Source organism: Thalassophryne amazonica, chromosome 10 (assembly GCF_902500255.1).
Source record: "Thalassophryne amazonica chromosome 10, fThaAma1.1, whole genome shotgun sequence".
In the NCBI taxonomy this organism is placed as follows: domain Eukaryota; kingdom Metazoa; phylum Chordata; class Actinopteri; order Batrachoidiformes; family Batrachoididae; genus Thalassophryne; species Thalassophryne amazonica.
Genome location: NC_047112.1, coordinates 81,455,550 through 81,469,029, shown reverse-complemented (window position 1 = coordinate 81,469,029; position 13,480 = coordinate 81,455,550). Strand labels below are relative to the sequence as shown.

General features: G+C 40.7%; 1 protein-coding gene across 9 annotated transcripts in view; it reads left to right on the top strand.

The window, feature by feature from the left end:
• mcf2l2 (MCF.2 cell line derived transforming sequence-like 2) overlaps positions 1–13,480 on the top strand; it is a 373,245-nt gene that overhangs the window by 88,870 nt on the left and 270,895 nt on the right. For 7 of the 9 annotated variants that reach the window (XM_034180353.1, XM_034180350.1, XM_034180349.1 and 4 more), the window contains exons 5-7: positions 738–857; positions 2,617–2,733; positions 11,295–11,444. In XM_034180353.1, coding sequence (XP_034036244.1) covers positions 738–857; positions 2,617–2,733; positions 11,295–11,444 — 387 coding nt within the window. The remainder of the gene's footprint in view (positions 1–737; positions 858–2,616; positions 2,734–11,294; positions 11,445–13,480) is intronic. The other 2 variants (XM_034180346.1, XM_034180352.1) reach the window with 1 other exon arrangement.

Below are 13,480 nucleotides of genomic sequence, written 5' to 3'. Positions count from 1 at the left end.
TTTGGTATTCATCCGATACCAAGTAAATACAGGCCCAGTACTGCCAATATTGACACCAATACTTTTTCATATTTAAGCTTCATAGATCCAAAGGATCCAAAAGACCTAGGATAGAATTTCGCCAAACATTGTACATGACAACAAAATACTTTATTATCTCAAACAACATTTTTGTTAAAAAAAATCACTCAACACAACTTTAAACAAAATCTCCTGAGGCAGAGGGCTGACAAACCACAATACAAGGGTGCGCTGCTCCATGTTGTGTGACACAGCGCAGCGCTGCTCTTACAGATAGAGAGTAGACTTTGATGAATCTGCGTGCGCAGCAGTCAGTGCGTGCGAAAGAGAAAAAAAGCTTGAGTATCGATCTTTTTACACAAGGATCATTCACTATCAATACCAGCGCTGGTATTGATATTATCGATATTAGTATCGATCCGCCCACCTCTATCATTTAGTCGTCTGTGTCTTAACAGATTAAACCTTGCAGATAGTCATCATGAGGGATGACTCCCAGACACCTGTGTTGTCTCACAAGTGCCCCTCCTCTCTAGACAATAGTCCCGGCGCATAATTTTTTTCATTCCATGTCATTTTGACATCATTCAGGCAACATTAAATAGTAACCATCTTTTACAGGTCTTGAGCTGGCTGGAGTAACTTCATGGAAATCATTAAATTTATGAATGGAATGCTGAACGTTCACATTATTTCGTTTACTATTGTTAAATTAGGGGGCGTTTCCAGGACACTTGCAGTTGGTGTTAGTTCTGAGGCCGTCCAGATTCTTCCAGAGGGCCATTTCCGATTTTGGAATCAAGCTCCACAGAGACGACTTTAAAATGAAGGTACCGGTAAGCATACATCATGCCAGCTACACAAACATTCAGCAATTCAAGAAAATGTTTGCTTTTGTTTTGATGTTTTTGGTCCACCCTTGTCTGTATATCACTCTAGTGTGAGTCACAGCTGATGCCACACTGCTTACATGAGATATAGGACAGACTCCCCCCACCCCCAACTCACTGTTGGCACATGACAGTACTATAGCAATATCACTCAAAACTAAAATGACCGTAAAAATCTGGTTAGATCCAGCGGGAATGATTTATGAACTGCAGAAGATAACTTAAAGAACTTAAAGGAAAGTATGTATTATTAAAGCTGAAAAGTCGAAACACATTTTATGAAAGCCTGACCGATATAATGGTTGACCGATATGTGTCTTTCACCAATGTATTGGTATTGGCGTTTTTTTTTGCTGATATGAATAAACAATGCAGAAAAAACAGTGTGGCTGTTGGAAATTGTGTCATTACCTAGTTTGTCCAGCAGAGGGGCCTCTGATGGCATTGTTTACAATGCTGTCATGCGTGGCTGGGACCCCAATCACCCCAACCAGCCGGCATTGTTTTTTTTAACCAGAATGCATATTACAGCAACAAGAGACAACTCGTCGCTATGTTAGGTGGGGCCAAAATAGATGAAGTTTATTTTTTGCAAAGAGATGGGATGCTGCCACTAATTGAAAACATCATAATGGCAGCATGATGTATGATGGTTGTTAAAACGTGGATGTTGGCTATATTTATAATTACTGTATTTACATAAAGTTCATGTTTAAACTGTAAAATATCAAACCTCAATTATATTTCTGTGTTATAAAGGCTTGATACAATGAAATGTTAGGAATAATTGTTTTTTTTGTTTTGTTTTGTTTTTTTACTCCATGATATCGCTAACATCCAAATTAAAAAAAAAAAAAAAAGGATTTCGTTTCACCATCTCAGATGTCCATTCTGGCAAATTGTAGCTAAACTTTCAGGTCTTCTTTTTTAAGAAAATCTGCCTCTACACCACTTCATCATGAAGCTGTATAACTGGTGATACAAAGTGCAAAACATACATTATGCACAATTTCTCTAATCACAGCCAGAGAAGTCTATATGATTTACCATAGAGTACCCTACTCTTTGTATTTCTTCATAATTGATGCAAATGAAGTCCAAGATATATTTGGTGATTTGGAAATGTTCATGTCTGAAGAAAACTGGCAATAAAACTGATTATTTACAGGTATTATACCAAAGCGCTCTATTATTTATGCAACCCATCATCTTGGCTTTTATATTTTTAGTCAATTTATATTAAGATTTAGCATTTTGATTTCAGTTTGAGTTTAAGGAAGATAATTTTAGATTTTTTTTTTTTTTTGCATTTTTTATATTTGAAATGGCATAAACAAATTAGAATGTGTGAAATACCAAGGGCACAGTATTTGCCAGCTGGCTTGGGAATACCCTGGGATCCTCCCAGAAGAATTACAGAACTTCGCTGAGGATAGGGAAGTGTGGAATGAGCTGCTTGTTCTGCTGCCACGGCAACCCGGACCTGGATAAATGGCAGAAAGTGAATGACATGAATGAAACTGAGTTTGAGTCTGAGCTGTGCTAAAAACTAAAAATATACTGTAGTATGTTAAAATTTAGAAGTTTGTAAATTTTTTCTTTTTACAATGTAGAAACACTATTTAACTCCAGCTTTTCTTCTACATAATTAAGAAGAGAGGAAGTCCACGATTACGTTTTAATGTGTGATGGATGCTTTTTGCAGATTGTAATGCTGAACTCTCTGTCGGACCTGCACAGCTACGTGGACAAAGGCCAGCTCACCCGTGAGCTGGGAGGGAACCTAGAGTACTGCCACAGTCAGTGGATACACCACCGGACCGTGAGTATTGATCTTGGCCTGACCCCTATTTATTGTTACGCAGCGTGTCCCTCATACAAGTATTTTATTGCCTCAATCTCCAATATGGGAGTCTTCCACAACATAGACATTACACCAGCTATTGGAGAAAAGTGTGCTGCTTTAGTCATTGAACATCTTACATTTTTATTGTTAATAAGAACTGCTTATTTGTAAAGTGACCATGTGGTCCTGTCAAACATGAGTGTTCGCAAATCTGATACAGGTATATAACTGTTAATCAGCAAAGGTCAAACATAGAGGCAGACTCAATAGCTGGGTTGCGAGACGATCTAGCATACAAGCAAATGTGAAGTACCCTATGTGCTACACAATGTAAACTATAGTACTGGTGGTCAGGTGGTGTACAAACAAGTGAAGGAGTGGGGACTATAGACTGCAGACTGGGCACTATAGACTGTAACCTCAAGCAGTGGGTCACCCCTTTGAGTCTGGTCTGCTTGAGGTTTCTTCCTCAAATCATCAGAGGGAGTTTTTCCTTACCACTGTCACCTGTGTGTTTCCTCTAGCGGTTGGTAGGGTTTGACCTTACTTGTGTGACACACCTTGAGGCAGCTTTGTTCTGTGAATTGTTCTGTAATTTGTCTGTAGCATGGCCCAAGCAGAGGGTCACCCCTTTGAGTCTGGTCTGCTTGAGGTTTCTTCCTCAGAGGGAGTTTTTCCTTACCACTTTTGCTCTGGGGGTTAGTAAGGTTAGACCTTACTTGTGTGAAGGACCTTGAGGCAACTCTGTTGTGATTTGGTGCTATATAAATGAAAATAAATTGAAATGGAAATTGAAATTGATTTGGCACTATATAAATGAAATAAACTGAAATTGACTGTTTCCTATTCTGGAAACAAACATCCGTGATTATTTGCATCCAGTCCTAAAATGGGAGTGGGCAGTTCTAAATCAGTCGTCTGAATTAACTGTTCATTTACTGCTGCTGACTATCCCAACAAAATGTCAGCAGTCCTTCATTCTGTCTGAGCATTTTCCACGATATGTTGGGACTAAACTATCTACAATTGGTACATGAGCCATCCCAGGGAGGGGAAAGATCTACATTTTAACAGTGATTAATGTCAACCTGAATCAAGGAGTACAAAATCATTTTTTGTAAAGTCTGTATTACTTCAAGCTATCTGCTAGATATCAGATGACCTCAGTATTTAGGTTATGAGGTTGAATTTTATCCAAAGCTATGGGTGTGTGGCACACGTCCCTCACCATGATCCAGCCTGCAGGTGCCCTAGTGTTGAGTTCCACAGGAACTGAAAAAGGCTAAGATGAAATCCACATATCATCTGGGTGTGGCGGATAGATGGTTACTTTTGTGAGGCGGCGATGGATTGGTGGTTTGCCTGGATGGCTGCTAATCAACATTGGGGTTGTTCCGTAGTGTGTAAATTGACATTTTACAAGATGCAGTTTTCAGTAACCTGAGGTTCAATTCCTGTCTTGGGTGACCTTTGCTGTAGGTCATCTTTTGCCCCTTATCTCCACTCTCTCTCTCTCTCTCTCTCTCTCTCTGTTTTGAGGTGTTATTTGACTTTCTCAGTCATTCTATAAAGGGCCAGTGGTCTAATTGATTTCCTTCCAGCTAAACACAGCAGGTGATCTCAGTCATGAACTCCTTCCTCTGTACTCAAAAAGCATCAATCAATGAAAACATCTGTTGTGGAGTCTTTAGCTGTAATGAAATCCAAGTGATTGTTGGCACTTTCAAACCACTGCTTTATAGTTTATGGTGATGATACATGTCATAGCAGAATGGGATTTTCATTTCTGAAATGATATGTGAAATCTTACTGATGTTAAAATTTGATGATAAAATTAGTACATAAGTAAGAAGTACCTGGGTGTTTCTTCAACTAGGAGTAGTTTTAGCTTCGTGAACTTGTTAAAAATCACACTTACTGTTAAATGTTTATCTAGTTTTAAGGACCAAGAGAGGATTTATTGCCATCACAGGACAATCTGGCACAAAGCTTGTGCCAAATACAACCTCAATTACAGTGAGGTTGGGACATTGTGTGAAATGTAAATAAAAAAAGAATACAGTGATTTGCAAATCCTCTTCAACCTATATTCAATTGAATACACCACAAAGACAAGATATTTAATGGGTTAAACTGATAGCCTTTTTTGTTTTTGTGCAATTGTGCGCTCATTTTGAAATGGATGCCTGCAACATATTTCAAAAAAGCTGGGACAGGGGAAGCAACAGACTGAGAAAGTTGATGAATGCTCAAAGAACACCTGTTTGGAACATTCCACAGGTAAACAGGTTAATTGTAAACAGGTGAGTGTCATGACTGGATATAAAAGAAGCATCCCCAAAAGGCTCAGTAGTTCACAAGCAAAGATGGGGCAAAGATCACCACTTTGTGAACAAATGCATGAAAAAAATAGTCCAACAGTTTAAGAACAATGTTTATCAATGTTCAATAGGGAAACCATCATCAAATATTTGCTCATTTTGAAATGGATGCCTGCAACACATTTCAAAAAAGCTGGGATAGTGGTATGTTTACCACTGTGTTACATCACCTTTCCTTCTAACAACACTCAATAAGTGTTTGGGAACTGAGGACACTAATTGTGAGTGTCATGACTGGGTATAAAAGGAGCATCCCCAAAAGGCTCAGCCGTTCACAAGTAAAGATGGGGTGAGGATCACCATTTTGTGAACAACTGCATGAAAAAATAGCCCAACAATTTAAGAACAATGTTTCTCAATGTTCAATTGCAAGGAATTTAGGGATTCCATCATCTACAGTCCAGAGAATCTGGAGAACATTCTACACGTAAGTGGCAAGGCCTAAAACCAACATTGAATGCTCGTGACCTTAAAGCCCTCAGGCGGCACTCATTAAAAACCAACATCATTGTGTAAAGAATCTTACTACATGGGCTCAGGAACACTTCAGAAAACCATTGTCAGTTAACACAGTTCGTTACTTCATCTACAAGTGCAAGTTAAGACTCTACAATGCAAAGCGAAAGCCATACATCAACAACATCCAGAAATGCCACTGATTTCTCTGGGCCCGAGCTCATTCAAAATGGACAAACGCAAAGTGGAAAAGTGTGCTGTGGTCTGATGAGTCCACATTTCAAATTGTTTTTGGAAATCATGGATGTCATGTCCTCCGGACAAAAGAGGCAAAAGACCATCCATTTGTTACCAGTGCAAAGTTCAAAATCCAGCATCTGGGATGGTATGGGGGTGTGTTAGTGCCCATGGTGTGGGCAACTTACACATCTGTGATGGTACCATCAATGCTGAAAGGTACATCCAGGTTTTGGAGCAACACATGCTGCCATCCAAGGAACATCTTTTTCAGGGACGTCCCTGCTTATTTCAGCAAGACAATGCCAAGCTACATTCTGCACGTGTTACAACAGCATGGCTTCATAGTAAAAGAGTGCGGGTACTAGACTGGCCTGCCTGCAGTCCAGACCTGTTGCTCATTGAAAATGTGTGGCGCATTATGAAGTGCAAAATACGACAACGGAGACCCCAGACTGTTGAACAACTGAAGTCATACATCAAGCAAGAATGGGAAAGAATTCCAGCTACAAAGCTTCAACAATTAGTGTCCTCTGTTCCCAAACGCTTATTGAGTGTTGTTAGAAGGAAAGGTGATATAACACAGTGGTAAACATACCACTATCCCAACTTTTTTGAAACATGTTGCAGACATCCATTTCAAAATGAACAAATATTTGCACAAAAACAATAATGTCTATCAGTTCGAACATTAAATATCTTGTCTTTGTGGTGTATTCAATAGAATATAGGTTGAAGAGGATTTGCAAATAATTGTATTCTGTTTTTATTTACATTTCACACAACGTCCCAACTTCATTGGAATTGAGGTTGTACCAATGCGGAACTGGCTGTGTCCACTGTGGCGACCCCAAACATTATCAGGAACAGCTGAACTTGTTATGGTCGGGAGGAGGTGAACCAAGGAACGAGGGGAACCCCTAGATGCAGGACAGCCGAGGCGATGAGAGTGGCATTAAAACACAGTTTAATTAATGATAAATAAACCAGTCAAGAATGTAATGTGGTAACAAAACTTGGAGTCGGGAGTCCTCTTCTAAATCCTGGTGAGGGCCACAGAGGAATGCCACTGCACTGCTGGTAGAAGCTCCAGGGGAGTGCTCACCAGGACTGGGAACTCCTTCCTGTAAAGGGGAGTGCACTAGACAGACTTTACATAAAAGAGTGAGTGCCAAACAGTAAGCAGAGCCAATTAATGTCTTTGCTGCTTAGAGTGTTTGCAAAATGACACACCAAATTCAACCAGTAGTATTTCCGTTATAATATTCAAACAGATATCAGTCTTCTCAATCAAAACAGGATTCCAACAAAATTCTTTATGATTCAAAACAGGATTCCAGCAAAAAGTCTTTCTTGGTAAAAAGAGCGAATTAAACTCCAGAGTGCAAAACCAATGTTTTACTCATGCTCCAAACATGATCCCAAGGGACAGAGGACAGGAAGCACTCAGGCTGCAAAGGGCAAACCTTTCATGCATACTCAAACAGAGACAATGGACCTGCACTGAAGAAAAGCCAGAGTCACTTTAAATAGCATGTCTCATCAGATACAGGTGCAGACCAACCAAGGTGTAAATGATAATGCCTAATTATGTGTAGGGACAAAAATGAGGTAAAGACAGACTAAAAACTGTGAAGACATAAAGGGTCACCAGAGGGAAGCAGAGAGTACTAAACACTGAGAGGTAATAAAGGGCCAATGCAGAGAATACAAGACAAGAAAAAGGGTGAAACTGACAAGGAGTGATACAGCAGGAAATGACTGAGAAGGAAATGACACTTGAGACAGACAACATGACAGACAAAAGCTGGGAAATGCAAAGAATGTTAGATCAGAAAATATGTGATACAAGATAAGAGGCTGGGAAATATAAAGAAAACCTAAAGAGATCGAAGAAGACAGATCAGAGTTGGTAAGAGATTAACAAAGAGGAGACCAGGACCCAACACAGACCAAACCACAACAGAACTGACAACAACAACAGGAAAATTTTAGCATTTTAGACATTTTATTTCTTATCCTTAATGAACAGATGTCATTTCCACCATGACATATGTCAGTCTATAATAATATATGACTATTTTCATGACTTGATTTACGTATATTTTTTTTACAATTATAATACATTTGTGGGCACTAGAGAAAGTAGGGCACCACGGTGGCTTAGTGCTTAGTGCCGCTGCCTCACAGCAACAAGGTCATGGGATCGCTGTTTCCGTGGGTTCTTCCCACATCCAAAGACATGCAGGTTAGTTGTACTGGAAACTCGAAATTGACCGTAGGTGTGCATATGGGTGTGAATGTGTTTGTTTGTCTATATGTGGCAACTGACTGGTGTCTTGTCCAGGGTGTACCCCGCCTCATGCCTTATGACTGCTAGGATAGACTCCAGACCACCTCCCCACCCCCGTGACCCTTAATTGTAGTAAGTGGGTATCGAAAATGGTTGTATTGACATATTTGCTTTGATTTGATAGCTAGCAAATGATGCATGTGGATATGGGGGTTTGGATCTTGTCTGGCTTTTTCTGCTTGGGGTTTTCTGTCTCTATCTCTCTTGTCTGTCACTTGGTGCTCTGTGGTGAGCGTGTCCCCCTGTCTTTCCACTTCCATGCCCTGGATCTTTCCCTGACACCTGTTACTCATTGTCTGCTCATCACCTTCCTGTATTTAAACCTCACCTTGTCCGCCTGTTCCCCGTCAGATTGTTGTGCTCCATGCCTTCGCTTCCAGCCTTGTTTCTTGTGTCTTTCTCGTCTTTCTTGCCTCTCTGTGTTTTCATGATCACCTGACTGTTTTTTTGGACCGCGCCGTCGCCTGATGAACTGGTTACTGTTGCTTATTCTGGACTGCCTTTTTGTTTTACCCGTAAACCTTTTTGAACAACTCCACTCTGTGTCTGAGCCTAGCACTTGTGTCCAGCTATTTTGTGTTACAAAGCCTGATAGCATGAAAGAATCTCTCCTGTATGTTTGGAAACAACATGTACCTAACATTTACCTTAATTTTTTATTAACAGTTGTAGATAAAAATTTAAATCTCATCCATATTAGACCTGTGCCCCAATGTCACTGTCAATTCTGTAGCAACCACTTGTACAATCTGCAATGAACTACACTCTTGTGGTTGAAATGATGGTGATACTGTGTAACAAATATATTTTCTGTTAGGAATGATACTGGAAAGCATGTCATGTTAAACATGAAAATGACTTGTTCAATTGAATTTTACTCTGTTGAGGTACTTTAAAAGCTTGCAGATGAACCATATTTCACTGATTGAATTGCTGTTCTCGGGCAAATATTTCAGAACAATAAAAACTCGGACAAATAGATTAAAACACTCTTTATAACAAAGCAATAACAGTACTCAAAGCTGTGTAAATTTGACTTTTTGAATTCTTATTTATACTTTTTTTAAAATTCAGTATCCATTTTGACTGTGTAGGACCAGCTAAATGTAATTAAGCATTAGCACTAAGGGACACATGAAATTTCATTATATCTGGTATACAGTGACAATAAAGGCCTAATTGAATCAAATTCGCATTGTTGAAGAAGTCAGTCTGTGGGACAATATAGAATAGAATAGTCTTATTCACCACAAAAAATGTTTGAATATGAACTATGTACTGTATACTAATATGTGCGTGTGTATGTTAGCCAGATACAACCCCTGGCAAAAATTATGGAATCACCGGCCTCGGAGGATGTTCATTCAGTTGTTTAATTTTGTAGAAAAAAAGCAGATCACAGACATGACACAAAGCTAAAGTCATTTCAAATGGCAACTTTCTGGTTTTAAGAAACACTATAAGAAATCAGGAAAAAAAATTGTGGCAGTCAGTAACGGTTACTTTTTTAGACCAAGCAGAAGGAAAAAAAAATATGGACTCACTCAATTCTGAGGAATAAATTATGGAATCACCCTGTAAATTTTCATCCCCAAAACTAACACCTGCATCAAATCAGATCTGCTCATTAGTCTGCATCTAAAAAGGAGTGATCACACCTTGGAGAGCTGTTGCACCAAGTGGACTGACATGAATCATGACTCCGACATGAGAGATGTCAATTGAAACAAAGGAGAGGATGATCAAACTCTTAAAAGAGGGTAAATCATCACGCAATGTTGCAAAAGATGTTGGTTGTTCACAGTCAGCTGTGTCTAAACTCTGGACCAAATACAAACAACATGGGAAGGTTGTTAAAGGCAAACATACTGGTAGACCAAGGAAGACATCAAAGCGTCAAGACAGAAAACTTAAAGCAATATGTCTCAAAAATCGAAAATGCACAACAAAACAAATGAGGAACGAATGGGAGGAAACCGGAGTCAACGTCTGTGACCGAACTGTAAGAAATCGCCTAAAGGAAATGGGATTTACATACAGAAAAGCTAAATGAAAGCCATCATTAACACCTAAACAGAAAAAAACAAGGTTACAGTGGGCTAAGGAAAAGCAATCGTGGACTGTGGATGACTGGATGAAAGTCATATTCAGTGATGAATCTCGAATCTGCATTGGGCAAGGTGATGATGCTGGAACTTTTGTTTGGTGCCGTTCCAATGAGATTTATAAAGATGACTGCCTGAAGAGAACATGTAAATTTCCACAGTCATTGATGATATGGGGATGCATGTCAGGTAAAGGCACTGGGGAGATGGCTGTCATTACATCATCAATAAATGCACAAGTTTACGTTGATATTTTGGACACTTTTCTTATCCCATCAATTGAAAGGATGTTTGGGGATGTTGAAATCATTTTTCAAGATGATAATGCATCTTGCCATAGAGCAAAAACTGTGAAAACATTCCTTGCAAAAAGACACATAGGGTCAATGTCATGGCCTGCAAATAGTCCGGATCTTAATCCAATTGAAAATCTTTGGTGGAAGTTGAAGAAAATGGTCCATGACAAGGCTCCAACCTGCAAAGCTGATCTGGCAACAGCAATCAGAGAAAGCTGAAACCAGATTGATGAAGAGTACTGTTTGTCACTCATTAAGTCCATGCCTCAGAGACTGCAAGCTGTTATAAAAGCCAGAGGTGGTGCAACAAAATACTAGTGATGTGTTGGAGCGATCTTTTGTTTTTCATGATTCCATAATTTTTTTCCTCAGAATTGAGTGATTCCATATTTTTTTTCCCTCTGCTTGGTCTAGAAAAGTAAACATTACTGACTGCCACAATTTTTTTTCCTGATTTCTTATAGTGTTTCTTAAAGCCAGAAAGTTGCCATTTGAAATTACTTTAATTTTGTGTCATGTCTGTGATCTGCTTTTTTTCTACAAAATTAAACAACTGAATGAACATCCTCCGAGGCCGGTGATTCCATAATTTTTGCCAGGGGTTGTAAATTCCAACATTGTACAGTGGGCTTAGGTTATCTAAGGGTGAGGACATGAAAGAAAATGTTGAGGAACCTCTGGTGTTGAGTGCTTGGATGTTCTTCTCTAGGCTATTGAGAACTTTGCCATGACGGTGAAATCCACGGCCCAGATGTTACAGAAGTTTGGGACAGACCTGGCAGAGACAGAACTGCCCAATGACGTACAGTGTACGAAAGACCTGCTCACCACACACACTGACAAACACAACGACCTCAAGGTGAGTTACTAAGTATAATGCACAGACACATGCATGGTATCACATGCAGTTCAGTTTGAATGGAAATTAAACAATGTGGTGTACAGGTGTAAGAATGTATGCTGTATGACTATAGGACACTGTGTTGCAGGGTAACCGCTTCATTTGTTGAGCACATTAAACACAGCACAGTTACATTTTTCAACTTATAGTTTGATAGTTTAATTTTTCTTGTCTGTCTCTTCTTATGTCTGCTATTTCCTTATATCCTAAGGGTGCCACAGTAATAAAAGAATAAATGCATTAGACCTGTATCTTAAGCAGCTGTTACACTTTGCCGACTTTGACACTGAACTCTCCGAAGCAGTGCCTCGGCACGGTTCGGGTGTTTCTCGGGGGGAAGTCGGCAAAGTGTATTAAGCAGCTGGTATACTTTGCCGACTTCAACACTGAACTCTCCGATGCAGTGCCTTGGCACAGTTCGGGTGTTTGTCGGGGGGAGGTCGGCAAAGTGTATTAAGCAGCTGTTATACTTTACTGACTTCGGCACTGAACTCTCAGAAGCAGTGCCTCGGCACGGTTCGGGTGTTCCTCCAGGGGAAGTCAGCACACTGCATTAAACAGCTCTTATACTTTGCCAACTTCAACACTGACCTCTCCAAAGCAATGCCTCGGCATAGTTCCGGTGTTTCTCGGGGGGAAGTCAGCACAGTGCATTAAACAGCTCTTACACTTTGCCGACTTCGGCAATGAACTCTCCGAAGCAGTGCCTCTGCACAGTTCAGGTGTTTCTCGGGGGATGTTGGCAAAGTGTATTAAGCAGTTCTTACACTTTGCCGACTTGAGCAATGAACACTCTGAAGCAGTGCCTCTGCACAGTTCGGGTGTTTCTCGGGGGGAGGTCGGCAAAGTGTATTAAGCAGCTCTTACACTTTGCTGACTTCAGCAGTGAACACTCTGAAGCAGTGCCTCTGCACAGTTCGGGTGTTTCTCGGGGGGAGGTCAGCAAAGTGCATTAAGCTCCTCTTACACTCTGCCGTCTTTGGCACTGAACTCTCCGAAGCAGTGCCTCAGCACAGTTCGGGTATTTCTCGGGAGAGGTCGGCAAAGTGTATTAAGCAACTCCTATACTTTGCCGACTTCAGCAGTGAACTCTCCGAAGCAGTGCTTCGGCACAGTTCAGGTGTTTCTCGGGGGGAGGTCAGCAAAGTGCATTAAGCTGCTCTTACACTCTGCCGTCTTTGGCACTGAACTCTCCGAAGCAGTGCCTCAGCACAGTTCGGGTATTTCTTGGGAGAGGTCGGCAAAGTGTATTAAGCAACTCCTATACTTTGCCGACTTCAGCAGTGAACTCTCCGAAGCAGTGCCTCGGCACAGTTCAGGTGTTTCTCGGGGGGAGGTCAGCAAAGTGCATTAAGCTGCTCTTACACTCTGCCGTCTTTGGCACTGAACTCTCTGAAGCAGTGTCTCAGCACAGTTCAGGTATTTCTCGGGGGGACGTTGGTCGGCATCCTGCTTGGCACAGAACAGCACGATTCAGAAAAGCTTGATTAAACTCATGCCAGATTGAACTCATTAGACATTTTCTGGAGCTCAGTCAGACTACTGACTGCCTTGATTTGGGACTGGTGCAGTATTGCCACATGTTGGTGTTCATTTTTCATGTTAAGCAAAGAAAGAATCATGTGGACATATTAGTAGTTGAGGATGGAGCGTGTGCCACATATTTCCTGAGCCAAGCGTGAGCAGTGCTGAGATAGCTGGGAGTCCACGGAGCTCCGGGAAAATCAGTGGGCAATCAGAGGAGGTGCATTGGGTTTTAGCTTGGCCCATTATGGGCTCAACACTGTGTCAAGCTCAGCAAGGGTAAGAGCAGCCTTAATCAATGATGGATGCTTCTACATTAACACTGCGGGTTTGACAATCGATGGGTTATATTCAAGAAACCACAAACCAATGTTTGCATATTAAGTCACAATATGGTTGATGCCAACAGTTAACTTCAATTGTTATTAGCGTCTTCTGCTGTTATCTTGACCAGATATACTGACTGCAGT